The following is a 26,116-nucleotide window of genomic DNA, read 5'->3' as shown; positions in this document are numbered from 1 at the left end:
CTGTGGGTTAACGCATCAAGTCTGGGTAGACTTGAATTAAAATTACGTTACTTTACACTTACTCTTTTAAAAATCATTTGGCATGTATTAAAACAAACAACATTTGTGTGACACTGAGTGTCACTTTATGAGGAACCAGATTCTAGGTACTGCTTTTAGATGAAGGAAGTGTTGATGAATTTGAAACACAAGTGAGACACACGTTGCACATGCAATGCTTGCAAAAGTGGGCCTAGCTCTGTTCTCATGGCAGTTCTTAATAACAGTGTATGAAACGAGACTCCTGCATTCATATTTTGCAGTTGTCCATCACAAGTGCTAAAATGTTCATCATTAGGTGGCTATAGTGTTGTGTTTCCTAACAGCATGCAAGTCACCCAGCACAAGACAACCATTTCAGTTCTTTACCAGACAGGGAAACTCCTTGCATTTATTCCAAAAGACTCTGGCATTTTCAAATAAAAACTATTAGTTCTGTTTTGTAATACTTTTTTTTTAAACCTTTGAAATTTTAATAGTTGAATTTGAATGTTGTCAAAAATTGTTTGAATGAAATACCTTTTGAAGTCTGTGACTATAAGCTGTGAAGTTCACTCAAGACTAGCAATATTACTTTTTAAAAACTGGTTTATAAAAAGAAGCATGATACTAGAATTGAGGCACTTGCAGGTGCTAAACAGGAATGCAGTAACATTTTAAAAGAATCATCAAAACAGAAGAACCTTGTGAAAGAGGGTTTTGCTGTGCTTACTGCCTGAAGTGCCTTGTTTATTCAAACACCTGCATGGACTTTTTGGATCTTTCTTGTTATGCCAGCTCTGTGTTTAACAATTCATGTAATGGTGACTTACATTTATGGGGGCAGATTCTCAGCTGTTGCAAATAGTTGAGCATCTAGCCTGCATAGACCTGTCAGCCTCTCAACTTGGATGGAATTGGTGGGCATGGAAATCAAACTACCATTTACCACTTCTGTGTATCTCTGTGTCAGTGCTGAGGCGATATAGAGGCTGTGCAGAGAAACTGTTTCTAACAGTTCTTATTTTGTACCTGATCTGTAGACAAATCAGAAAATTCAGGCCCTGATTGTCGAGTCTCACTACTTATATTAAGATGTGTGTAATTAAGCCTGCTATAAGCCTCATTTAGGCAACCAAAATAGTGAGACATTGGCTTAAACTCTCCTCAACAAAACCAACCAACCAAAAAAACCAACCAAGTAAACCATCAAAACAGCAGAAGGTACACCCCAGAATACCTTTAAGGTACTCTGTTTTTCTTTTCTTCTTGCTGTTCTGCAGTACTTTCAGTGCATCTCCCACCTCTCTTATTTTTTCCTACTTTAGATGGTATTTCTACTGTATAAACCAGTAACATTAATTTTACACTTTTCTTGTTTCTGAGGTTCTCCTTTCATGCTTGCTTTGCAGACGTGGAAGTAGTGTTCTCCCCTAAGAAGTAGAGAACTTCGCCTGGTCATCATTTCCTAACACCTTGTGACATATGCTGTCCTCCCTCTGTATTTCAGTTGATTCGAACATAAATTGAGATGTCCAATCTGCAAATGAGTTATGTCTAAAAAGCCATTAGCTACAGCTGCAAACTATTCAGTAATGATCCGCTCTGTGTAAAGTACTTCACTGTGTGGCAAACATAATAATCCCTTTTTTATTAGTAGTAATTCTCATCATTCTTTCTCACACCCGTTCTGCCATTCCCAGTGCTCCTTCCCCTCTGCTAGTATAGTATTTGTAGGCACAACTACTTTCTAGCACCTTGCCCTGATAATTCATAATGGAAGTAAAAGCATAGAGTGGTCAGTATGATCAGTGTGATAGTTCCTATTTTTAGAAGAACTTTGGCATTTCTTGGAATTAGTGAGCGTGTTAACAACACTTAAACTGATAAACACCCCCAAAGTGTTGACAGAACACTTCTTAAAATGAAAGGTCACAAAATCTAGCTCAGGTTTATTTCTTTACTAGGGGTAGCATGCAATTTGTTACAAAACTCCTCTACAGTTACGTTGAATCATTGAAAAGAAACCAAAAAAAGCTACAATACACTCTGGAATTCTGTGTGCTTTCTTTTATTATAAGAGGAGGAGTGATGAAGTGTCTAACTTCATCCGCTATTCCTCAGAACTTCCAAGCTCTCAAAAAGTGGAGACATTCTTGCAATAGAACAGGAGATCACATTGTGTAATCCCTTGCTTGGCTATCAGTCTAAAGCCATTTCTGTCTCCTGCAGCAAGCATGCCCACCAGTGAAACCGAATCGGTGAACACAGAGAATGTCAGCGGAGAGGGAGAGAACCCAGCATGCTGTGGGAGTTTATGGTGAGTACATGGACTATTTTCAAGTACCCACCATCGTCATCTCAAAATTTAAAAGAATCATTATTTCCCCATAGATTATTTAGCCAAAACTGCTTTCAAATAGGCAAGCTTTGGGGATTTTTGCCTTTCAGTGGTTTAATGTTAGACCAATTATTACAGCATTGAAGCACTCCTAAAATTCTCAACGTAAGAAGATATAAACCAATTCAACTAAACTTCCAGTGGAGTCATGTTTTCCTGAAAGCTTTTATAAAATATAATTATCATGCAAAATACTAAGAGAAGAGTGGAAGCCCCCTATGACATGTAAAAAGAAATGTTTTCTGTTAAATTTTGCACAATCTGGAGAATATGTATCTTTTTCTATATCCCGTGGTGGTGGTTGTTTATTTGCTCAGATTTTCATGACTTCCAAGGAGCTTCTATATGAGCAGTTTACTTAGTTTTAAAGAAGATTTCCTTTCTTTCACTTAGAAAATTTGTAAAACTTTAGGAATGATATTTAAGAAAATAAATAACAGACAAAAAAATTTCAGTGTTCATGATGCATTTTATTAAAAGTGTGCTTTTATCTATATGTAATTCCAATCTATGATTTGAAAAATTATAAAGAGAACAGATTTATGTTAATTATTTTTTCCACATTCTTAAAAATGTGTTTTCCTTTTCTTCTAGTCAAACCATCTCAAAATCCAAGTTCAGGTCAGTATTTTCCTCTTTCTTCATCACTCTTTTTTAGCTTGTGACTATTTACACATCATGACGATCTTAAATAATTATTCTTTATTTACTGTACTTTAAATTTTATTGTTTAAAAATTTTCGAAAGAGTTAATGGTGAATACAAAAGTATCCATGAACATTCTTGGAAATCAGACTCCCTGATTTGCTGATATTTGTGGCTCTCTTTTCACTTACTAGGAGCATTTGGGACTATAAGCTTCTATTTTCAAATATGATCGCAGAAGAGAAGTGTTATAAGCAAAATTAAGAATTAACAGTCCTGATATTGTAGACATTGGGTGTGCCAGTACAAACCCAATAGGTTTCTTTATTTTGATTTTATTTTCCACTCTTATAGGACATCTATTTAGTAATTAGAAAGGATAATTGCAAACACAGAAGAGATACCTCTTTCTGTTTAAAAAGGTTACATTACTCCATGAAGGGACCAAAAAAAATAGCTATGTGATTTAAGGTAAGTAATCAAGTGGTAGACTTGAAGGGCAAAGACACTCCTACAGTTGCAGACAACCCACAGAATAAATATTTTTGACAGAAAATTTTCAGTGAAAAAAGGGACAATCAAGAAGATTTGGCAACACCTGGCATCAGCAGTTTTGGCAACATCTGGAATCATTCCAGTTTTTTAACCCTAGTGAAACTAATTTCAGTGTTGGGTGTACATTCATTGGTAACAGCAGTGTATTCTCCTTGCTGCAACGAAGAGGAATAGCGTACCCAGGTTTATTCTACTAGCCTTACTAGCTCTAATGACCTACCAGCGCACCAGTTGCGAGCAGTTGGAGTGGACTTGTGTTCCTTCAGAATAGTCGTCTTTCTTTTTGGAAGAAGAGTTCCCAGGCTACAGTTAACTGGTGCTTTTCTACACTCAGAGTTTTTTCATGTGATGCTATGATCAAGCTTTCTTTTGTCATCCCTTTCAGCCAGCAAACTGGTGACAGCATATAAATGTGCCTCACTGCTGAAGACTGTGGCCGATGGAGATCTGACCATTTAGGATTGTACTGAATATACAACTAATTTTTTAGAAGTTTCATCCTTAGTGATAAAAGCTGTATCATTTCTTGTATGCCTTTTGCCACAGAAGTTGGCCTTAGCTACAGCAACTGAATGGACCAGTTATGTCCCATGTGGACCTTTGAGCTTAACCCTTCATGAGAATTACGAGAGATGAGACTGCCTTTAGCTTAATAAAAAAAAGCAATTCAATGTGCTAATGGTCTGTAATTTCTCTTGCCATTGCTTCCAGTTACCGTATCAGGAGAACAAAAGTAACAATTTTAGTCTTTCATAAGCTGAGGATCCCAAACTAGCATGATTATTTTGAATCATGAGATTGTCTCTGATCAACCTTATAGCATACTATTTATTGCTATGAAGCCTACTCATGCTGGTTTTAGAGGAGGAACTCGAATATGAAATGGTCTTGTGAAACTTCAGATACCAGGCAGTGCAATAGACTGCTGGTCTGTTTGCACAGTGGGGACTCATAGAAGCATTACAGAGAAAGCAACATAATGCCTACATTCTGAACGTGCCCATTATTCGTATTTTAAGGAACATGAGGACTCCAGAAGCTCTGTTAAATGAAAGCTGCTATGAAATCTTTGAGAAAGGAAAATTTCTATCCAAACCTGATGTTTTTAATAGTCCAAGCAGTGAGTAAGGAAGCAGGCAGTGCTATCCATCTCTACAATCATTGTTCATAATCAGCACATCAATTTGAAGGAAAACTTATTTGCAAGCCAGAAAGCCACCAAAGCATCTCCAGCTGTCGAGATTCTGCCACTGTCCTAAATGTCTTTTGCATGAGCTTTTTGATTAGAATCTGTTCTTGTGGCATTTAAAAGCGCAAGTCGCACAGAAGTTCATTCATACATATGTTGCTGCATCTGTTCACAGAAGTTGTGGCCATCGGCAACGGCATGTTGATGTCTCTCATTCGGAAGTGCTGCAGGGGTCTGCAGCTGCTTGAGGTCTTCAACCATTCTTGAACTTTTAAAGCTGAATTTGGCAATGGGAATTCCCCTTTCGACTTTCACATCTTTCCTTGTAGCACTGGAGAAAGATTTATCCCTTTTAACTTAATGAGTCCATGTGAGGAGTAGTTTTGAGGCAACAGAGCTCAAACTTGTAGTTGTGCCATTGTCTTCCAAACAGATGTGGCTTGTGCCATGTCCCAGATCCCTAAAAACAGCTGACAACTTCTGTTATCAGAGGGAAAAAGCACTTTGAAGAGCTGCCGGCTCTTCAACGAAGAAGAATTAATCTTGGGCATTAGTACTTACTTCTCTGTGAGCTTACTGGAGAAAATACGAAGCACGCCAGTTTCACAGGTACAGGGGTTATGCATGTGGCTCTAAACAGAAAGTCCAGTTTAGAAAAATACCATGTTATAGTTAAAGGCTGCTGATAACAAAATAATCCGAAAATGAATGTTCCTATCTTTGTGTAGGTCTAGTAGCAATACACGAACACACATGAATAACAAGTAAACAAACTAAACTTTGTAGATTCTGCATGACTGACTGACTGACATGGAGTTCAGTCAGACTCAATGCAAGGCTGGATTTCCTATGTGTGGATTCAAATACAAGACAGAGGCCTAAAGGACCAACTAAGCATGAATGTCTAAGTGATTGAAAGTGAAATTGGGAACACATTTGTAAGAATAATTATTTGCTCACAAATAGTTATGAAGAAAAAATGATAAATTATTTAATGAGACCAAAAGCAGTGAATAATTTGGTTTATTGTAACAAACTGTGACCTAAACCATTCTATGATTCTGTAAGTGTTCTCTGTGATTTTAATATTTATTCAACTGCTATATTTTGTGAAAAATGCTCGATAATTTCATGACAGCAATATTGTATCATTGCAAATTTATGAAAATGGAATTTCTCTTTGAAATAAAAGAGAACACATTCATTCTTCCAGAAAAAAATGATGCTATTTGGTTAAAACTAGGAGGGGCAGTTACTAAAAAATAGAAAACTGTTTAGTGAAAATAGTGTAATTTGGGTTTTTATTTTATATAGCCATGAGTTTTCCTGGCACAACAGGCCATCTACTTCAGTCTGCTACTTACTAGTTATTTCTTTGCTTGCACCATTCTAATGAAGGTAGAAAATTACTCCTATTCTCCTTTTTTAGTTTTTGCTTTATTTCTGTAGGCTTTTTACATGTGCTTGTATTATTCATATGCTTCTACATGTGAGTGCTGTTGCACACCCTTTGACAGCATTTTCATCTGTGCACCACTGTTTTGTCACTGATTCCTCAGACCTTATGGGGGGAAAAAAATCCCCATTGGTGTTGGAGAGCTATGAGTTACACACTTTGAGACTGCTTTTGGCTCCTAGAAGTAGAGATATCCAAACAGTGTTACTCTTGTCTCACTTACTTCGATGACAGAACGTTCAGTAAGTGTAAAAAAAAAAAAAAAAAAAAAAAAAGGCTGTTTTACCTACCCAGGGAGTGAGTGTCCTGATGATGGACATGGACATGGGGGTTGGACTAGATGATCTCCAGAGGTCCCTTCCAACCCTGACCATTCTGTGACATAGCCCTGTTCAGCAGGGGACTGGCAAGATAAGAATTTTCTTAAATACTGTGTTGATTTAGGTCAGGACAGGGTATTTTTCCTTTATATGGTTAGAATACTGCAAAAGCCTGAAACATCTTTGTACTGATGTCTGAAACCAGTATTGATTTCCATTACTACAAGTTAATATTTAAAGTGCTTAAGGAAAATTCAGTTAATGCTTGAATGCAATGCCAAGCTCAGTTATTTTTATGGTGATGTTATTGCATATTGGTTCTATTTTCTGAGGCAGATTTAAAGCATTTCTGATTTTATACATACTAAATACAATACCTGCTAATTCACACACTAAAAGTATTATGAAATTCACCTACTTACTTGTAACAGTTTTCAAAAGCCGTGGTTCCATGTTTGTGGTTCTGCCAAAAGGGCCGCAGTGCCTTTCCCCTATCTCAGCCACTCGTTCTTTCCGCTCTTGCTGTGATGTGGCAATACAATGAAATGGATCAGACAACTGACTGGCTAAAATCAACCCAGAAAAAAAGAGATTGCTTTCCCTTAGTCAGGTCTCAGGTCTGGCTCTCTTCCTTAGGGCCAGTTTTGGCAAAAGAGAAAGGAGAGAGAAGAACAAGGAGAGCAGATGAGTCCTTTCCATCACAACAGATTCATGCTAGACTGGCTTGATAGTGAAACTATAGAGGAAGAAGCTTATACATGTGCACTCTTCTCAGTTCTTTGCTATTTTAAGATTAGGTCAAGCTTCCATTGGAGTCTGTGCCTTCTCTGTCCCTTGAATCTTGGATGAAGCAGTTGTTGATTCCTAAAATTTTTTATCTGAGTCCAAGGCTGTGGTGCTGGGTGGGTGAATTTTATATGCCTCCCTTTTAGGTGATACCAAGTGCTTCCTAATCCTTCTGTTCCTATGACCGAGCAGTATATTTTCTTCCTGTTTCACAAATGGAAATGAAACCCTAGGGTGACTAATTGGTTTACTAAAGTTCCCAGAAGTGAAGCAGAGAAATCAAATGGGATTTTATGAGTCCAAAGTTAAGTTAGTACCCTCACTTGTGAATCTAACTCATATCTAGATAGAGCCAGTTTATTCATCCTTGATTGTCACTCTTATTCATTTCACAAACATTTGCCCACTGACACAATTTCAAGTCACATCAGTAGAAATATCTAGGAGTCACTGACTGAGTTTTCTAACATTATAGGGTAGATTTCTAAACATTGATCTCAACATTCCTGCCTTGTTTAATCCCACAAGAATTGTGCCTGTGGTTTAGCTCAAAACCTACATTTTCAGACTAAATGTAATTTGAATTCTGAGTTGCTTCATTGGCTTTTCTTCACTCCTATTAAGTGTATGGGGTCTGGGAAGGCAGATATATCTTGTTACTCAATGAAATGTTAAATGCAGCTTTATCTAATTATGTCACAGGCACTTAGAGTCTCTAAAAGTTGTGGTTTACATTTAAAAGTCTATAATGAAATCTAAAAAAGGAGTAACAAATTCACACTCCCTAATCTGCAACTGGTAATAATTTACACAACTAAATATTGTGCACATATTTATGAAAATACACCTGCTCTCATATACATACTTACACTATGTTTTCTACGCAGAAGAAACCCTCCTTAAGTTCATATGCATTTTCTGTATAATAATATATTTGTTTTTATTTGAACTTTCAGTCGACGCTGGCGTCGCTGGAATCGATTTAATAGAAGAAAATGTAGAGCTGCAGTAAAATCTGTCACATTTTATTGGCTTGTTATTGTCTTGGTCTTTCTGAACACATTAACTATCTCATCGGAACATTATAATCAACCTGACTGGCTGACCCAGATCCAAGGTACAATCAAAAATTATTTGTCCTGTTTTTGACTATGGATACTTGCAGTCTGTCAGCGCCTACTTTTGTACTTTGCCATTCTGTTTTTGTTTGCTGTCCTGAAGGATATTCAACCCAGCTAAAGGGAGATACAAGAAATAACTGAATGTATTTGATTTCCACAACTGCAACACAGCTTAATGCCATACCAGCAAAAAACTGACTATACTAAGTTGCAAATACCTGGACTGTTACTGTTAAACCACGCTTGAAAGATGAGGAAGGAAATGGTAACTGGCCCAGCAGAACATGCTGTGGGCTGTGTTGCTTAAGTTGGAGCATGGACTCAGGCTGTGAGTTGAGCAGCCATGAACTGCACAACAGATTGGAAAGATGAATACTTTATAGGTGGCAGGAAGCTTTACATCCTTCTGTAACTTTTGCCACTCGGGCATCAAGTACAGTCCAATGTAAAGAAATAGTAATTCCTTCTTAAGCAAAAGGCTGCAAATAGTATAGAAAGTATAGTACTAATATGTTGACATAAAAATGGAATCTATGAGACAATTCAGGAATGACTTAATGACTTTTTTTTTTTCTATTTTGTTCCAGATATAGCAAATAAGGTTCTTCTGGCTTTATTCACCTGTGAAATGTTAGTAAAGATGTACAGCTTGGGCCTACAGGCTTATTTCGTTTCTCTTTTTAACCGCTTTGATTGCTTCGTTGTTTGTGGTGGCATTGTTGAAACCATTTTGGTGGAATTGGAAATTATGTCGCCCCTTGGAATTTCAGTGTTTCGCTGTGTTCGTCTCCTGCGTATTTTTAAAGTAACAAGGTAAGATTAACTAATACTGCTAACTTTAAGGATAGCTGAAGGGTGATCAGCAATTCTTTTGTAATACTTCATCATGCTCTGCTCTTTTACTGTTTTGTTTGGGTTTTTTTGGTGTGTAACACACGCATTTTAATTTATAGGCACTGGGCATCCCTGAGCAACTTGGTAGCATCCTTGTTAAACTCAATGAAGTCCATTGCTTCACTGTTGCTTCTGCTTTTCCTCTTCATCATAATCTTCTCGTTGCTTGGAATGCAGCTGTTTGGAGGCAAATTTAATTTTGATGAAACTCAAACAAAACGGAGCACCTTCGATAATTTTCCACAAGCTCTTTTAACTGTATTCCAGGTAACTTTCTTTCATCCCGTATGAAACATTTTACCTTTGATGATCAACAAAACTGTTTCAGTGATCATGTTGCCTGAAAATAAAATCACAAATACTATTTATTCAGTTTACTTTAAGTAGCATTCTGTTCATTAAACTCAGTACTCTGGTAACTCTGCACCATTTATACCATTTGTTTCATGTCTTATTTGATCTATCTATGCAACATAGCTGTCATATTACTTCACAAAATTAAATCTCCTTTGTTCATCAAATACATGACAAGGAAAAGAGGTGGAATGTTATTTTTATTTTAATCAAGTTGTTTCCTTTAACTTCATTAGCTTTATAAAGGTTCAGCTATTCCCAGGCAGGAAAAAATGAGAAGCGTTGTAAGAGTGCATATTTCCATATGGGTCATATCACTTACTATAATATAAAAAAAGTACGAATTTCTTTAAAGAGACACTGCCACGTTTACTGAAATTTTATAGCAACTTGTCTGTTACTTGTGAAAAGATAGGTCCATACTAACAGCTTAATTCTCACTATTTTATGATCCTTTTTTTCATTTTTCCTGATTTGGATACTGGAATTAGGCTAATTGGTTTTATCTTTCTAGCCATTTTGAGATTCAGCTTTGCACATTACCCCAATGTTTGGTTTTAGACATTGTAGGTGAGTGTTTAAAGCTGACACTGCAGGACTCTTGAGTCAACTTCCTGTCTCTTTGGTAGGATTTTCATCTGGTGACTGCCAAAAGCAAGCAAAACATCTTTCCGTGTAATTTTAACATAAGGAAATCTTAATGAGAAATTTCCTTAAGAGGAAAAGTGTCCACAGTTGACCTGACATTGCCCCTTTAAAAAATTGAGGCTGTACTTTCAAACTCAGCCGAGTTGGATTTTATTAGGATTTTAGGCTGCTTTGTTTTCAAATGAATGAGGCTTCCTTCAGTTTCAGAATACAATTAGGAGCAACCAACCTGTTGGGTGCTCCGCAACGATGAGGATCGGCTTGATAAGTTTAGCTCTGCCAAAATAAATTTCAGAAATTGGCACGCATTATAATTTTCCTGAACCACCATGTAATTACCTGGAAGGAGAGTCAATATTACGTTTTCTCAGCATAGAACTGATAATTTTTAAGAAGTTACTTAGAAATTTATAAAGTGCCCCTATAAACCTGCATTGTAATACTCAGAATTTTTGTCGTAGTACAGAAAAAGCACAGTTGCCTCATTTCAAACTGTCCTTTTAACTAATTGACAGATTTCTGTAAAATTCTTTTAGACTTCTGTGAAATTATGTGAAACCATAGCCAATAAGAAAATCATGTAATTCTCCCACAGCATTGAGCTCCATTCAGTTTAAAATAGCTACTCTTCCAAAAGCTGTACCAGTGTGTATGTGTGGTACATGTATTATATAATTTATGGTAAGGCAGCCAGTCCCTGTTAAAACTGAAACTGGTAGACCAATTTTCAGGACTAAGAAATGGCATACACTAGAAATTATTTGTGGCAACTATTTAAAAAAAAAAAAAAAAGAGAACCTTGAAACGTACACTAACTTGATTTTCAAGAGTGATGAGCATTTGCGGGCATTGCTACATATGTGGCATTACTGAAAAACAGGGGTCTTTTGCATGCCAAAATCGACACATTTATAGGCTTCTACTTTTATTGGTTTGTCTTTGAAGTCCAGTGATGTAAATGCATAGCATAAAATAAAAACTAGTACAGTTAAACAGATGCTTTCAGGAGATGCTTATTTAAATGGAAATTTTAAAACAATTCATGAAAAAGTTATGGCATTGCTTTATGTATGCAGAAGGTTAGCCTTATTGTGTATTGTGGTCAGAGGAGATGTATTTCTCTGTTGGTGTTTTTGATGTTGAGTTACTAATAATATATCTGCTTCTTAGATTCTAACAGGTGAAGACTGGAATGCTGTTATGTATGATGGCATAATGGCATACGGTGGCCCATCATCATCAGGCATGATAGTCTGTATATATTTCATTATCCTCTTCATCTGTGGTAACTGTATCCTTTGCAGTCACTGGAAACATCTCCAAATGGGGCTGTGTGCCGGAGACGTATGCAAGATTTCTCTAGGAGGTATAGCCTTGTTAATTCTGACACACACTGACAGTGGAGCCAGTGATCCATTGTATAGTGCAGGGACCAGGTGAGAAAAATCTGCACGCAGAAATCAGGATTAATCAAATAGGATTAATCTGTTAGGATTAAACCTGCTGAAGCATTCCCCTTTCCTGCCTTCAGTGTACTGGAAATACTTCCTTGGCCTCATGAAGCAACAGAAACTAGTGTCGTTCTCAGAAGTTCTTAAAAGGTCAGGAGGTGATAAAAGGGCAAAAATATTCTATTTTCTGTACTATACGGTACTTATATTAGTATTTGCACTTAGCTGTTATGGACTGAAGTACAGAATTTGATATAGATTGTTGTAGACACAGAAAATAGTGCATTATAAATTTTTCAAAATGCCTGAACAGTCTTCACTTTGAATAGATAACGCTTCATCTTTGAAACTTGCTAGCATAAAGTTAAATTTTGTTTATTTAAAAAATACGTCAAGTGTTCCGCTATTTTAAAATCAGTAACCCTAATGGATCTCTGCTCGTTTTATACCCAGTATTAATCTAGTCCATTAAATGAGTGTTATTTGCACTGCGCTCCAGCGTCACAGATCTCTACGCTGTAGGTTGGGAACATGCGTTTTATATCTCTCACATTGTCAGTGTTTATGCTGATAATAAACCAAACAAGTTGTGTTAAGGCATAACGTCCTTAAAACGATTTGAAATAGATATCTTGCTAAATGTCTTCTTGGCCATTGCTGTGGATAACTTGGCAGATGCTGAAAGTCTAAATACAGCTCAGAAAGAAGAAGCTGAAGAAAAAGAAAGGAAAAAGAATGCGAGGTAAAATAGCACAGGCATGTTGAATAAGCGGGAGAGAGAAGGAGGAGGGTACTGAATTCTTTCATAAGGATTTTCTTTATTTTATATAAATGTCTTTACCATCTTCAAAATTTATTGGACTCAGGAAAAAAAATGAATGTCTTTACCTAGATATTAAGCTAAGACCCAATTAATATGATTTTAGATGAAAGTTGGGCAGTAATTGGGAAAATGTGATGAATTAAGGACATAATGATAAGCCAACTGATATTTAAACACTGCAGTGGTAGAATTTATTGCACAATTAGAACAAGAATGTATCTGTTGTTGCCAGTGCACAGCTCCCTGTGGAATGAGATCTCTAAGCCTTATATAGTCAAGAAGAAAACTTTCCTTTGAAATCGGTGCAGGCCTATTGAAGTCAATGCCAGTTGTTTGTATGAGTCCAAGGGCACAGTTTATCCCTCTAGAAAGGAGTAATGATCGTGCATTGAATTTTTTAGGGATTTGCTTCTGGAATTATATTCAGAATTATAATCTTTTAACTGGATCACTGCATTCAAATGGAATAGATTTTATTGCTGAGACCTGCAGCTGTGCAAATAATTTTAAATATTTTATTATATGATTTTGTGTATGCTTTCTTAACTTTTCATAGAATGGGTATAGTTCACTTAAAATCTTCTGTCTTTACATGACGTGCTTTGTAATTGTTGTTTTGTTTTGTAGAAAAGAGAGTCTGGAAAATAAAAAAAGTGAGAAGTCAGAAGGTGACCAAAAGAAGCCCAAGGATAGTAAGGTGTTTATTCTAAAAATTGTGTCTTTTCTATGAAGCAGTTTTACCAATTTTGCTAGGTAGTGCTTTTCAAGACTACTGTGCGTTGTACAATTTCTTTTATGAACCCATTATCCCTACATTTTTTCCAGGTGAAGAAAACTCAGTTCTGATGCTTTTTATCCTCACAGAATCTCTTAACCCAGAACAACCTTTTGGTTTCAGGATATCCTGAGAAGGAAAGCTCTTAGAGCATGAAATAGTTAATGTTAGAAAACTTTGATGTTATTTTAGGATCCCCATAGGTTCTTTGCCTGATAAATCCAATGGAAGAGATTAGTGAATGATAAACTTTTAGTAGAATATTCAAACATTCTTGGTAATTTTTACCAAAGCCTGTTGGTTATATACTCATTGTGATCTACACAGCCAGAAGAATGTGGATACTATAGAAAAATCATTTTTTAAAAATGTGTATTAAACTGCCAGCTTTCCTCTGTTCTCAGAGTTTACCCTAGTTCAGAAAACTCAGACTAAGCATAGGGATCACTTCCCCGACTTCAGAGTCTTATTTGGTTTGCTTTCTGTCAAACTTTATGCTCCAAGCTATATTTATATTTATTGTTCTTGTGCATCCCTTTCATTGCTGTAGGTGACAATTGCTGAATATGGAGAAGGAGAGGATGAGGACAAAGATCCCTATCCACCCTGTGATGTACCAGGTATGCGAATACCAACCTAAAGACAAACACGTTTAAGTTTGTTTGCTCAAATATCCTAAACTTGCTCTTGCTGAGCACTGATTCAATTTCTTTGAAGTCGGTGAAGGTGTGCTCTATTACCAGTGGATAAATGGGCCTGTAAACTGCTGAGTATTATCTTTTCCTGGTTTTGCTCAACCACTGCACAAACTCAGCACCGCTACAGCACAGCTCAGGCGTGGACTGAAGGTCAGGGGCTGAGCTTAACTGGGGCTCCAGAGCCCATGTGTAGGGGGTGTTAATGGAGACCCCAGATGAGGCTGGTCAGGGACAGTAAAGTCTCTTAGTGCAGTCACGGCACTTACGCACACACCCGTATATGCATGTAAACATGTATATAAGCTCATGACAACTATATGTATGTTATATATATCGATTCATAGATTTTTAAAGCCATGCTATGAATGTATATTTCCTATAAGCCGTATACATTTTAATACAAGCCATGCTTTTATATTTTTATGAACAAAACCTAATTAATTTTTATTTTATAGTAAAAAAGTGTTTAATTTAAAGTAGGTGAAGATGAAGAAGATGAAGAGGATGAACCAGAGGTACCAGCAGGCCCACGTCCCCGTAGAATATCAGAACTAAATATGAAGGAGAAGATAACACCGATCCCTGAAGGGAGTGCCTTCTTCATTTTCAGCAGCACCAATCCGTAAATACAATTTTGAAAAATACTGGTTTAGTCCATCAAGGTTTAGTAGTGAAGGAACAGGCTTCCTTCCAGTGAGGTCAGGAATAGAACTCCAGTATCTTCAACAGGAGAATTTTCGGAATAAATTTTCTGAATCACATGGTAAATGAAAAGAACTTGATAAATATATACATAAATTTGCTTCTGACTGTTGAAGATAATAGCATTTTGTACATATCGTCTGTCAAGTCCGCACATGTCTGAAAAATATCCTTTAGTGGATATTAGTTATTTGATATGTTAGTCACTGGATATAAAAGGTGTGACATAAGATCTGAGCATCTTCTACATGAGATAGGATTCCTAGTAACCCTAGGAACCTTTGTGGACCAACACAGATGAGGAAAGAGAAGGGAAAATAAGAGAGAAAACAGAAAAGACAGAGAAAGGATGTATATATTCCTCTTGGGGTAACAGTATTTTCCCAGATTCAAGCAAACACTGAAGGTAAGGACAAATGATTTCAAAAATCAAGAACAGTAATAGTTGGATTATGGGGGGAATTGGAATCTTTCACTGCTCGGTCTAACTCCAGAGCATTTGAAGCTCTGAACTGATGAAGAAAGCACGCTTCAGTAATCAGTAAAAGTCGTTACTTATGGTTGGATGGAAGTGAGCAAGTGAACTAAATTCAGTTCCTACAGACTGAACATAACTGTTACATTTATATATAGCAATTTCATGAGCAGCCTTAGAAGGGAGCTTAAGAGTTACTTGGCATGGGAGAATACTATCTTCTCAGTGGTAGAGGTCATCACAATTAAGTTTAGAAGATAGCGTGATGATCAAGATACAATGTTTTGAGCTTGTATCTTATTCATTACATGGGTTGTCTAACACTTCAGAATTTTCAAATGAACTGGAAAGAGAGCTATTTAAACTGATAATTTTAAGAACTTGTGTGCTGAATGCAAAAACATTAGATTTGTTGAACGTGTCAAATTGCTTTTGGCCTCAATTAATGCTACATATTCTCAGGCCAAAATGGCTATCTTAACTAAGATACACTATACTCAAATCATCTACTTAGTAACAGGAGAACAAATTTTCCCCAAGAACCTTCTGATTCTTCAGCAAAATTTAGACAACTTCAGTGATAGTCAATTATGAACCTGATCCTGCCTTTTTGCCAAGTTAATCCTGGACCTGCTCTAGCAAGGTGCTCAATAGCATTTGTAATAACTTTGGGCTCAGTGACTCTAAGCATGTGTACTGTTTCACTTCACATTATGTGGCTGAAACTTAGCAGCTCTGTAATCTTCGACACCCACTTGTCCTACAATTCTATAGAAAATCTTCACAGGAAATTCTGATTTGGGTTGAGTCTCTTAAGTAGCACAATGAAATCTGCAGCCTAAGCCACATCTTACCGTATGAGTATTTTTAACAGCTTTAATAAGAATCAAATCAAACTAGGGATCTGAAATGATTTATTATCTAGCGTTGGTACTTTTGACATTGTCCTCTATGTGCGCACAGTGGTGTAAACACTGGAACTTATAGTGGCATTCATAAGCCATTGAAAACCAACAGGAGCTGGGAAATCCTGTCTCAGATTCCTTTGATAAGTGCATCTTCAGTACAGGTGGATTGGATTTTGACTTTATTTACATTTTTAGAAATCAGAGCAATAACTTCAGCATTTGCACTGTTTTTAGCTTCTGGTGGTTGCTCTGTTCTGTCGTTGTTGGCAGAGTAATAGAAAACATGCTGTATATTAGCCATCTGCTGAATTCTATTTGCACACATGGTATATTTTTGTATCTCTTCTTCAGAATTCGAGTGGGATGCCACAGACTCATCAATCACCACATCTTTACCAATCTCATCCTTGTCTTCATCATGCTGAGCAGTGTTTCCCTAGCAGCAGAAGATCCAATTCGCAGCCACTCTTTTCGAAATAATGTAAGCGCTTCATTTTTGTGTCTGAAGATAAATATATCCTCACAGGATAACAATCCTTTGGGACTAGTGCCCGGGTTTTAATTTTCAAGTAAAGAAACTTTCCTTTTCCTTTTTCAAAACATACATTTGTATTTTTTTTGCTTTAAAAAACATAAATCTTCAAAGACAAATAACTTTATTGATGGAAGTTCATAGGTATTAGAACCATTTATTATGTACATGTTTTTTTTCCTTTGTTGGCTGTTAATATATCAGAATAAAATATGCTCAAGCTGAGCATAATCTTTATAATTTTCATATTTTTTAATAATTTTCAGCTGGGGTACCTGATGCACATTTCCTGAATCACTCTTAGTGCCTCTCAGTGTTTGACACTGGTTTAAAAGTACCAGTTAAAATTATCACTGTTCATAACATAGGGTATAGTCTCTGACCTGTCCTCTCTTCTCCGTCGTTGACTCTATTATATGGTCTTGGGGATCTCAAAGTATTATTCTGTTGGTGAGTGTGTACCTTCATAAGGATACTACCTTTTCTTTCAAAGAAGCTAGTGTGGCCACACTAATGAGTTTGAGTACCACCACATTGGTCCCAAAGATCCTTGGATTCCTGATTGGCCAAATCAGAAACTAAACAAGTTTCACTTTTTTCTAAATTCGCATGTAAGGTGAGGATTGGAGCATGCCCAGCTCTTGCCTTGATTCACAGTCAAATGCCATTTCAGCCTATTTACAAACCTGAAAATTTGGAAGTGTTTTTGCATCCTTTTTTAGATATACTTGTAGAAACAAAGTATTTGTAAGAATACTCATTTCAGAAATGTCTCTATTATTTAATAAAAGTGTAGTTTATGTAGTAAGTAAACATCTGTGTCCTAAAAAAATTCCTGAATCCTTCATTTTAAGTTCTTAATATAGTGGAAGACTTGCCTGTTACTTAAATGCACAATTATTAGACAGAGAAGCAAAAATAACTCGACTCTCATGACCGCTAATGTTTGTCTTACACTTGTTGCACTTGTATGAGTGGTGAAGGAAACCTCTCACGTTATTGTGAGTTGTGCATGCTTTAGATTAGGTATGAAATAGCTGAGATGATGCAACTTGGTAATAGTCTGTGGGAACTTTTGGGATACTTTGACAGAACTTGCAGGCCTCTCCTGTTTTAGATACAATCTGTAAAGAGTGCCATGGAGTTAGAGAAACTCTTCTGCCTCTTACAGGAAAGGCGGGCCTACTAGGTAGAGGTTGTATCCCTCTAGTTCTTCCTAGTGTAGATGCAGCCTCTGAAAGTCTTCTTTTGGCTGTTGACATTCTCTGACCATTTTTTCAGTAATATTAGTAAAAACCAAAAAGCTGAAACTTCTTCAAAGGTAAAAAGAGGTCAAAGCACAAAGCCACTTTTCATGTACTATTCAGCAGAGCTGTGTGCTTCCCATATCTATAAAGTTGGACAAGTGCACTCTTATGAATAAATCACACTAATGAATAAGAAAAAGAGAGCTGGTGGGCAATACTGGAATTGTTATTGTAGAAATGGCTTGAAGAGCTGATAATTGGTTTTGTAACTAGAGGAGTACTAGGAAAATATAACTGGAGAGAGGTGGTAACTGAAACGATTATTCCTATTTGGGATGCAGGAAAAATGTGTGAGTGATTTCAGGAAAGCATTGCTCTCTTTGTAAATATTCACAAATGCACCAGACCTGTCTACTATTCTTGTTATTACCTTAAATGATCATGTTCCTTCAATCAGCAGGGGAATGAAAGTTTACAAACTGGAATATCTTTACATATTTATTTTTTTAAACTCTAGAATGAATTCTTTACTGATTAATCTTTGTTAAATGGCTTTAATATTTGCCTATTTTTTCAGCCACAGCAAGGGACAGAAGGATGTGATCTTCAAGTCAACGTGGGGAAAAAATTACTTCCTTTTTTTGATCTAATAGGAATACTTCTTTGTTCATTGTCTCTTTATTGTATTTCTACTTGCCATTTTATTAGTTGCTGAATCACAAGAAATATGTTTCTGTGCACAACTGTTTGCTAGTTGGATTGCTGGATCCTTGAAGCTAAACGAGTACACTACTGCAGTGCATATCGATCACTAAATTAGGTGCTAGTGATCTGGCCACCTTGAAAAGGTGAAATCTTGGTTGTAGTGAAATATATGGCAGTGTTCCTGTCAACAGCAGTGAGGTCAATATCACTTCCACATTCTTTTTGAAAGTTTGCATATCGCTATGCAACAGTTGTGGGTTCTTTTCTAGAAGTAAATCACTGCTGTACCTTCCAGGTTCAAGAAAAAAAGCGCTGATTTTAAGTAATTTAGTTATTCATTAATTTGCTTTGTAACACTCCAGCCTCGTCTATACAGGAACAATATAATGTAGCAGTATGTAGAATGTGTAATCTAGAAGCATCCATTGAAGCTTTATTTTTTGATGCAATGCTTTGGTAAAAAAAAAAGAAAATATTTATTACTAAAAACTGTTTATTCTTTGTGTAAGATTCTGTATCTCTACTAAAGGCTGAAGAAAGTACCTGTGAAAGCTGATAGAGGAAAGTCTGAATTGAAAGAAAGTGTTGCCTATTGGGTCCTGTTAACTCTTTAGTAATGAAATCTAATATCTAAGAATGGTGACATCTGATAAATTTTTAAGTAAATAAAAGTGGTTGCACTATAGCTGGAATTTTAAACTACATTGTCTAAATTCCCCATTTACCTACTTAGACTAATTCAGGTGTTGTTGTGCATGTGGTCTAAATTGTAAAAATTGATTAATAGATGGATTTCTTACTGTGGCACATATTATACCTTGCAGATACTTGGTTACTTTGACTATGCTTTCACAGCCATCTTTACTGTTGAAATCCTGTTAAAGGTAATGCATTGTTAACTGATCCTTGTTAGCTCAAAAGCAGCTTTAGCAATAATGTTTGTAACTTTTTGTTTACCTTCCAGATCCTAGGGTATGCAGATTATGTCTTCACTAGTATGTTTACATTTGAGATCATTTTGAAGGTAACAGGTTTTTAAAGGAAGTTTGTTTAAAAGGATTTTCCTTGTGTGTCACCTGCCAAGAAAAGGCACTTGAAGTGTTCTTCACCTTTTCTCTAAGCGATCAAAGCTAAACTTTTTTTAAACCAGAGGATTTTTTTATTTGACAGTTCCTCATAGTTTTGATTGGTTATTTTTTACCATTGGGTGCATGAAGAAGCTGATTTTTTTATCATTACATCAATTTAATAATTCATTTTTTACCCTTTTTAAACTTACAGTTGTCAGAAAAGGGATAAATAATTCACTGCGCATGAGCTTTTCCTTCTCCTTGCTCTGGCATTTCCAGAAGAGATAATCAGTCTTTTAAGGAGGGAGCATGTAATTTCTCTTTTCTTTTGCTGAACTATATTCACGGAGCTAAAATAGTAGATAACTATTTTCTTGCAATAGGACTTGCAAGATATCTTGCATTTATCTATCTACACACTAAGATACTTTGCATTTATCTTGGGCATACATTTAAATACACAGAAAGGCATAAATATGCTTGCTTAAATGTATTACCCATGCATGAGTCAAAAATTGGCATTTTAATGTATGGTTTATGTACTGATTATCAAGAATATCCATTGGAGTTACTCAGATTTTAGTTGTATGAAGCTTACTCTGGCAAAGAAGCTGTATAACTGAGAATTAGGTTCACATGTAAGAAAATGCTGAACAAAGAAATCAAAATTTTTGGTGGGAATTTGTGAAATATTTTTTCAGAAATTTACACATGATTCCTAAAAATTTCATGCTGTGCATATTCACCATGACTTTTTGGTTGAGTAAACCTGATCTACACACTTGCCAATTTCTGTTACGCTAAGAATCTGTACATAAACTTTATATTTTCAGTTGAGGATTAAGCTTAACAAAATTTCTTCTCCCAGCTTTTGCTCATATTGCTGTGCATACTCTTCAGAATGCGATTTGATTAATGCTAATTGTTGCAATATTTGGGCTGTTTACAAGATAGGCTGTACTTTAAGTAGTAGACTATTTTTATGCTTGTAAATATTCTCCCAGACTTACATTTATCCCCTTATTTCTCATTGTCAGCAGTGAGGAGCTTGCTGTAGAATTGATTAATCTTACAATATTTATAGCATTCTCAAGTAAATATCCATTTTTTTTGCTGCTGGAGAAAGGCCAAGCTAAAGGAAAGAGCAAAGCCCTGAATAGAACTGTAGCATTAGATCAAACTAGTTGCCAGCTCTGAATTTGAGAAGCCATACAAAATATGTTGCCACCATTTCTGCGGCAGAAGAGAGTCTGAAAACATCCACATGCTCTGAACAGCAGGTTGTATAGTCCCTGCAGTTCCAATTGTGTTTCTGTAGGAGAAAGAGGAATTATGAAACATGGCTTAAAGAGGCATAACTGTATGTGTTAAGAAAAGCAACATTTCTACTAACTGCAAAAGATTCTGACATTGAGCAACTCAAGAGTTATTCAAGAAAGGTAGGAAGCAGTAGAGTTTGGGCTGCTGAAATCTGTCATCGCAAAATATCGTAGCCAAAAATGTTGATGCTCCTGACGCCAGTTTCTCCTGGAAGCTCTGCCCTGCAGTACGCTCACATGTATTTATGAAGAAAAATAAATTGTACCATAAATAACGTAATGAACAACCAGAACATGAGACACTTACGTATACAGTGCCTGCTTTACTAACATGTCTCAGACACTGGCTTTGCTTGCTTATGGCTGGAGTCCTCCATGTCTTCTGTGCTGGGTTTTGCGCTGTGCTTTCCACAGTATCTGTCGTTCAGAAGCCGCGTGTGTTCTGCAAGGAGTAAATACAAGACTAGACCTGCAGGAACAATAGCATTCTGTAATTGCCAGGCAAAAAGTATATGAAACTGAAGTTAAGATAACCACAGGCAATATTATCAGCTGCAGCCAGGAAACTTGTCCAAAAAACAAGCGTTAAAACAGAATAACTCAGCATGTGGAGAGTCCCTATGTGCTCTGTTTTATTGACTGCTTTGCCGACATGAGGATTTCCACAATTATATGGTGTCGAGTATATGACTGAGGATATGAATAACGGAAAAGCTGCAACATCAGTTTAAAGCATTTAAGAATTCTCTTCTGTAACCCCTTCATAGCATTCAAATCCAGCTTACTTCCTGTTTGCAGTTCTTGGGAAACATGAAAACATCAGAGCAAAGGTCAGGTTAGGGCCTTGTGCTATTAAACTTACCCCAGCTGTGCTAATCCCACACCATTTAAACCAGTCCCCACTGGTGTGGAATTGCAGGCAGGAGGAAAAGAGCAACACTGGTGGTGTCCCGGGTGCTCGGCTCAGCGAGCGTCTGTTCCGCTGAAGGCTGTGTGACAGCACTCGCCACCACAAATCTGCTCTAGGCCTTGCTTTGGTCTTGATCTGTGCAAAAGATAGAATGATTTGCTATAGAGAGTTTTACTCAAATGCTTTTGCTGAGTTTTCTAGAGAATGAAATATGAGTCTTCATATAAAGATGGGGAGATAGGAACTCCACCTGTATTTTCAGGTCTATATATCCTTACTTTTGTCTTTATGTGACACTTTGTGTGCTGCTAACTGATAACATACTACTGTGTAAATGTGTATTTGTAGATAGATGTAGGTTTGATATTCAAGGTTATTTTATTGTTCAACTCCCACTGATTTTAATGAGCTTAGCTATACTCTGTACGGCTGTAAGTGAAAAGAGCTAGGAGTTTACTGGAAATTTTATAACATAGCTATATTGCCTCTCCATGTCACAGCACAGGTTAAAGCTTTAGGATTTTTATGCTAGTTTTGAGGAATATTTAGTATTTTGATCATGGTTAAAGAAAGTTTAACATGAGAGTAAGGAGAGAAGGGCCTTCAAGAAAAATGCATCTTTTGTAGTTTGCATTTCTTTGCAGATGTATAGCTTTCACTGATGCTGATGGTTTTTAACACAAAAAGCCTGCAAATTTGTGCGAACAAGTAGTGACGCAGTAGACAAGGAGATGCCCATTAACAATTGGTAGCTCTGTTCTGCATTGTGGAACAATCTTGAAAAGTGTAATAGTCTGCTGCAAGAGGAAAGGAAATAAAATCTTTTCACTCTATCTTGAGGAACAGAAGAGAAAGTAATGAGTTTAAAATTCACAGTCAATATCAGATGTTCTCTGGCTGGCACTGAGTTTTCTTACCTGTGGAAAACAATCAGTAGCTGAGAGTACTTCAAGATGACCTTAAGGCTGAAGAGATTAGAATCCATGTGCCTAAACTGACTACTAGGTCTTTTTCAAAGGTATCCTTAGTTTAATTTCAAGGTTAGTTTCAGTGTTTCAGTCTTAATCCATAACTATGGAAAAACCCATGCAAAATTCTACTCAAGTTCAGATTCTGGGCTTCGACTGGCTTAACTGGGTTCCTCTGTGCACTTTTTAAACTGGTACTTACTCTCAGTTATGGTAAGGTTCTAATTCATAGATTCAGGAGCCAAATTCAGCTTTACGATACCTGAGAATGTCTGCCAGATTCTGTCTGCAGCCAGAGTTAATAGTCTCTATTGCTGGCTCCTAATGAAACCTACAAATGATGCATGCGGGTTCCTTCACAAGATACCCTTTGTGTGCTTCTTTCATCTTAATCTAGGCACAGAAAGCAAAAAATGAAGAGAAAGTCCAATAGGGAGAGCAATGTTCGATATTCTTCACAGACCCGCAAAACTTAGGGACACTTGTCCACGCACAACACAAAACAATCTATGGGTCGTACCAGTTTATTCCAGGATACAACTCATGGTCTTAACATGTCTCTTGTGAGCCAAAGGCAAATAGTAATGTAATGCTGCCTTATGACAGCCGTGTGCTGATTTGTACCAGATTTGACACTCAGGTTTTTGCACTACACTTTCAGCTCCTTCAATTCTGAAGACAGTATGAATTAGGAATCAGAATCGGGACCTTACTGTTTAGTAAGCATGGAAATTTTATGGTTCTTGTAGTAATTTTTCTAACAAAGGAACAATCAATTCAGTGTAATCAGCTCAGCCTAATCAGTTCTTACAAAAGATATAGCATTTGTAGACCTCAGAAACGATTAATACATTTGCTGGTGTTGCTTGAGCACAGTTTCTGATTTAAGTGAAATACTTAATGTACATAGTGGAATTGTTTTATATCTCAATTGCTTTTAGAAAGTGAGATAATGTTGTATGCATTCACAGTCTAGGAAAGCGTCTTGTAAACAGCCTAAATGTGAATTTGAATAAATAGAAATATAGACTAAACATGTAACAATTCTGTTTTTAGATGACAGCTTTTGGAGCATTCCTTCATAAAGGGTCCTTCTGCAGGAATTATTTTAATTTGCTGGATTTGCTGGTCGTGGGTGTTTCTCTGGTATCATTTGGTATTCAGTAAGTACTGTACTTGCAACGTGAATGATTTATTTTTGCTTTGGGGTTTTATACTGAAATCAGTGTTTCAGCTCCTTTAGTTGCCCCTTTGTGTGTGGGTGTGCAGTATGAGTATTCAGGACTGGCAAGAGGTAGTGCTTTGTATGGAGTGTGTTGTAACTCATTACTAATACGGGTTGGAAACAAATTACTACTTCCCACTATTACCGAGAGAAAAAGGAAGAGCAGCATGACACTATATTGTATAGCAAGTAATACCTGAAGCTTCAGGAGGTTTATATACCCTCTTTCGTGCTATTGCTACATCTACAATCTAGTTCTACAAGCTTGCTCTTTCAGCATTGACCTACTGGGATATGTAACTTGACAGAATTTGAAGGGGAGAGAAGTTGTACCTTAATCAGAACTGTAGGCAGTAGTGAAGAGATTCTTTTGCTTTGCTTCGATCAGGCTAAACATAATAAAAGAGTCTGAAGGTGCTTATTGATTCACTGAGCAGTTGTGCCTCATTTAAAATCATCTGTGAAACCCTTAGGGACTTAGAAAAGAGCAAGTGCTGGGTGTCAGTCAACTGCTTCCCACTTCGTATTCTGCTTGAGCTGGAATACCTGTTACACAAGCTTTCAGTTTCACAATATGTTCTGTAAAAGACTGTCTGCTATTATTTCCTCAAAATGCAGTCCTAGCTACTTTAAAAAAAAAAAAAGTGAGTCATCTGAGACCTTTTCATCTCCAGCTGGTTGCAAATTAAGGTATTCATTGATTTACAGGGCTTACACAATCTCTTTGAAAGGGCTTGTCAACACTGAAAAATACTTTGGGGACTATTTTGCTCATGCCCAAACTTAACTGCATTACAGTGTCAGACAAGCTTCTGAGCTGTTAATTCCCACGTTGCTCCGGAAATCAAAATAATTCTTATGGTATTTATGAGATTGATACTACTTTCTAATATTAATAAAGGATCAATAAGGAAATACTTTTAAAAACCTTGTATGTATGTCTTGAGAATTTTTTGAAATGTCATTTATAAGGAAGTTGCAAGAAGATTGTTATTCTCAGTAACAAAATCAGTTACCTTAAAAGTAACAGAATAACTTTTTCTTTTTTCCCCCCCTAGATCAAGTGCTATCTCAGTTGTGAAGATCCTCAGAGTTTTAAGAGTCTTGAGGCCTCTAAGGGCAATAAACAGAGCAAAAGGACTTAAGGTGTTTATTTTTCAAGTTATATTTCTGTTGACCTGATTCTTCAGTCCTGCATCAGGTTAAAAATTCTTGGGCAAGAACAACTGCATAGAGGAGTTCATAGGGCAAGGACGTAAACCAGTTCCTGATTCTTAAATGTGTTAGACCGTATTCTGCCCACAGTTACAACAGTTTATATGTGGAGGAACACCAGTGCCACAGAGAGCAGATTGTGACTGTAACGCTTTCTGTGAACCAGCATGCCACAGCAATATTTTAATGTTTTTTCCATGATGCTTATGTAATTTTTAGTCAGTTGGTCTTGATGGGTCTATGTCAACAGACTTGTAGAAAAATTTAGAAAAGAAGTTTAATTATGGTAGTAGGTATAATACTGGCAACATAAAAATAGTTTTAAAAAATAATATGAAAGTGATGAAATAGGCTTTTACAGTATGTATTCTGTGATGCTAAGTAACAAGTCGTATTGAAATTTTAATTTATTTTTTTTTTCCAGCATGTTGTTCAATGTGTCTTTGTGGCTATTAGAACTATTGGTAATATCATGATCGTTACAACTCTGCTGCAGTTCATGTTTGCTTGTATTGGAGTGCAGCTGTTCAAGGTAAGTAGACACACTCAAAATTTACACTACATCAAGAAAAGCAAAGCTGAGTTGAATTCTTGATGGCCTGGTGCTGGAACTGGGGTGGTCCCATTCTGAAGCAATCATGGGATAAATTTGTTTATTTTGCATATTCTGCATTTTGTCATTGCTTTTTGTTTTACCTGTAGGGAA

The 26,116-nt window shown here is 36.6% G+C and overlaps 1 protein-coding gene across 1 annotated transcript in view; it reads left to right on the top strand.

Moving 5' to 3' along the window:
* The window catches only part of CACNA1D (calcium channel, voltage-dependent, L type, alpha 1D subunit), a 199,321-nt gene that overhangs the window by 110,835 nt on the left and 62,370 nt on the right, over positions 1–26,116 (top strand). Inside the window, 14 exon segments of the mRNA XM_009880937.1 lie at positions 2,251–2,338; positions 8,327–8,487; positions 9,079–9,304; positions 9,445–9,652; positions 11,558–11,678; positions 12,466–12,628; positions 13,289–13,358; positions 13,987–14,056; positions 14,615–14,756; positions 16,571–16,700; positions 19,528–19,587; positions 24,027–24,133; positions 25,254–25,341; positions 25,835–25,992. Coding sequence (XP_009879239.1) covers positions 2,251–2,338; positions 8,327–8,487; positions 9,079–9,304; positions 9,445–9,652; positions 11,558–11,678; positions 12,466–12,628; positions 13,289–13,358; positions 13,987–14,056; positions 14,615–14,756; positions 16,571–16,700; positions 19,528–19,587; positions 24,027–24,133; positions 25,254–25,341; positions 25,835–25,992 — 1,792 coding nt within the window.

Source organism: Charadrius vociferus, unplaced genomic scaffold (assembly GCF_000708025.1).
Source record: "Charadrius vociferus isolate BGI_N301 unplaced genomic scaffold, ASM70802v2 scaffold63, whole genome shotgun sequence".
Lineage (NCBI taxonomy): Eukaryota > Metazoa > Chordata > Aves > Charadriiformes > Charadriidae > Charadrius > Charadrius vociferus.
Note: the sequence above shows the minus strand (reverse complement) of the source record. Positions and strands in the feature narration are given on the sequence as shown.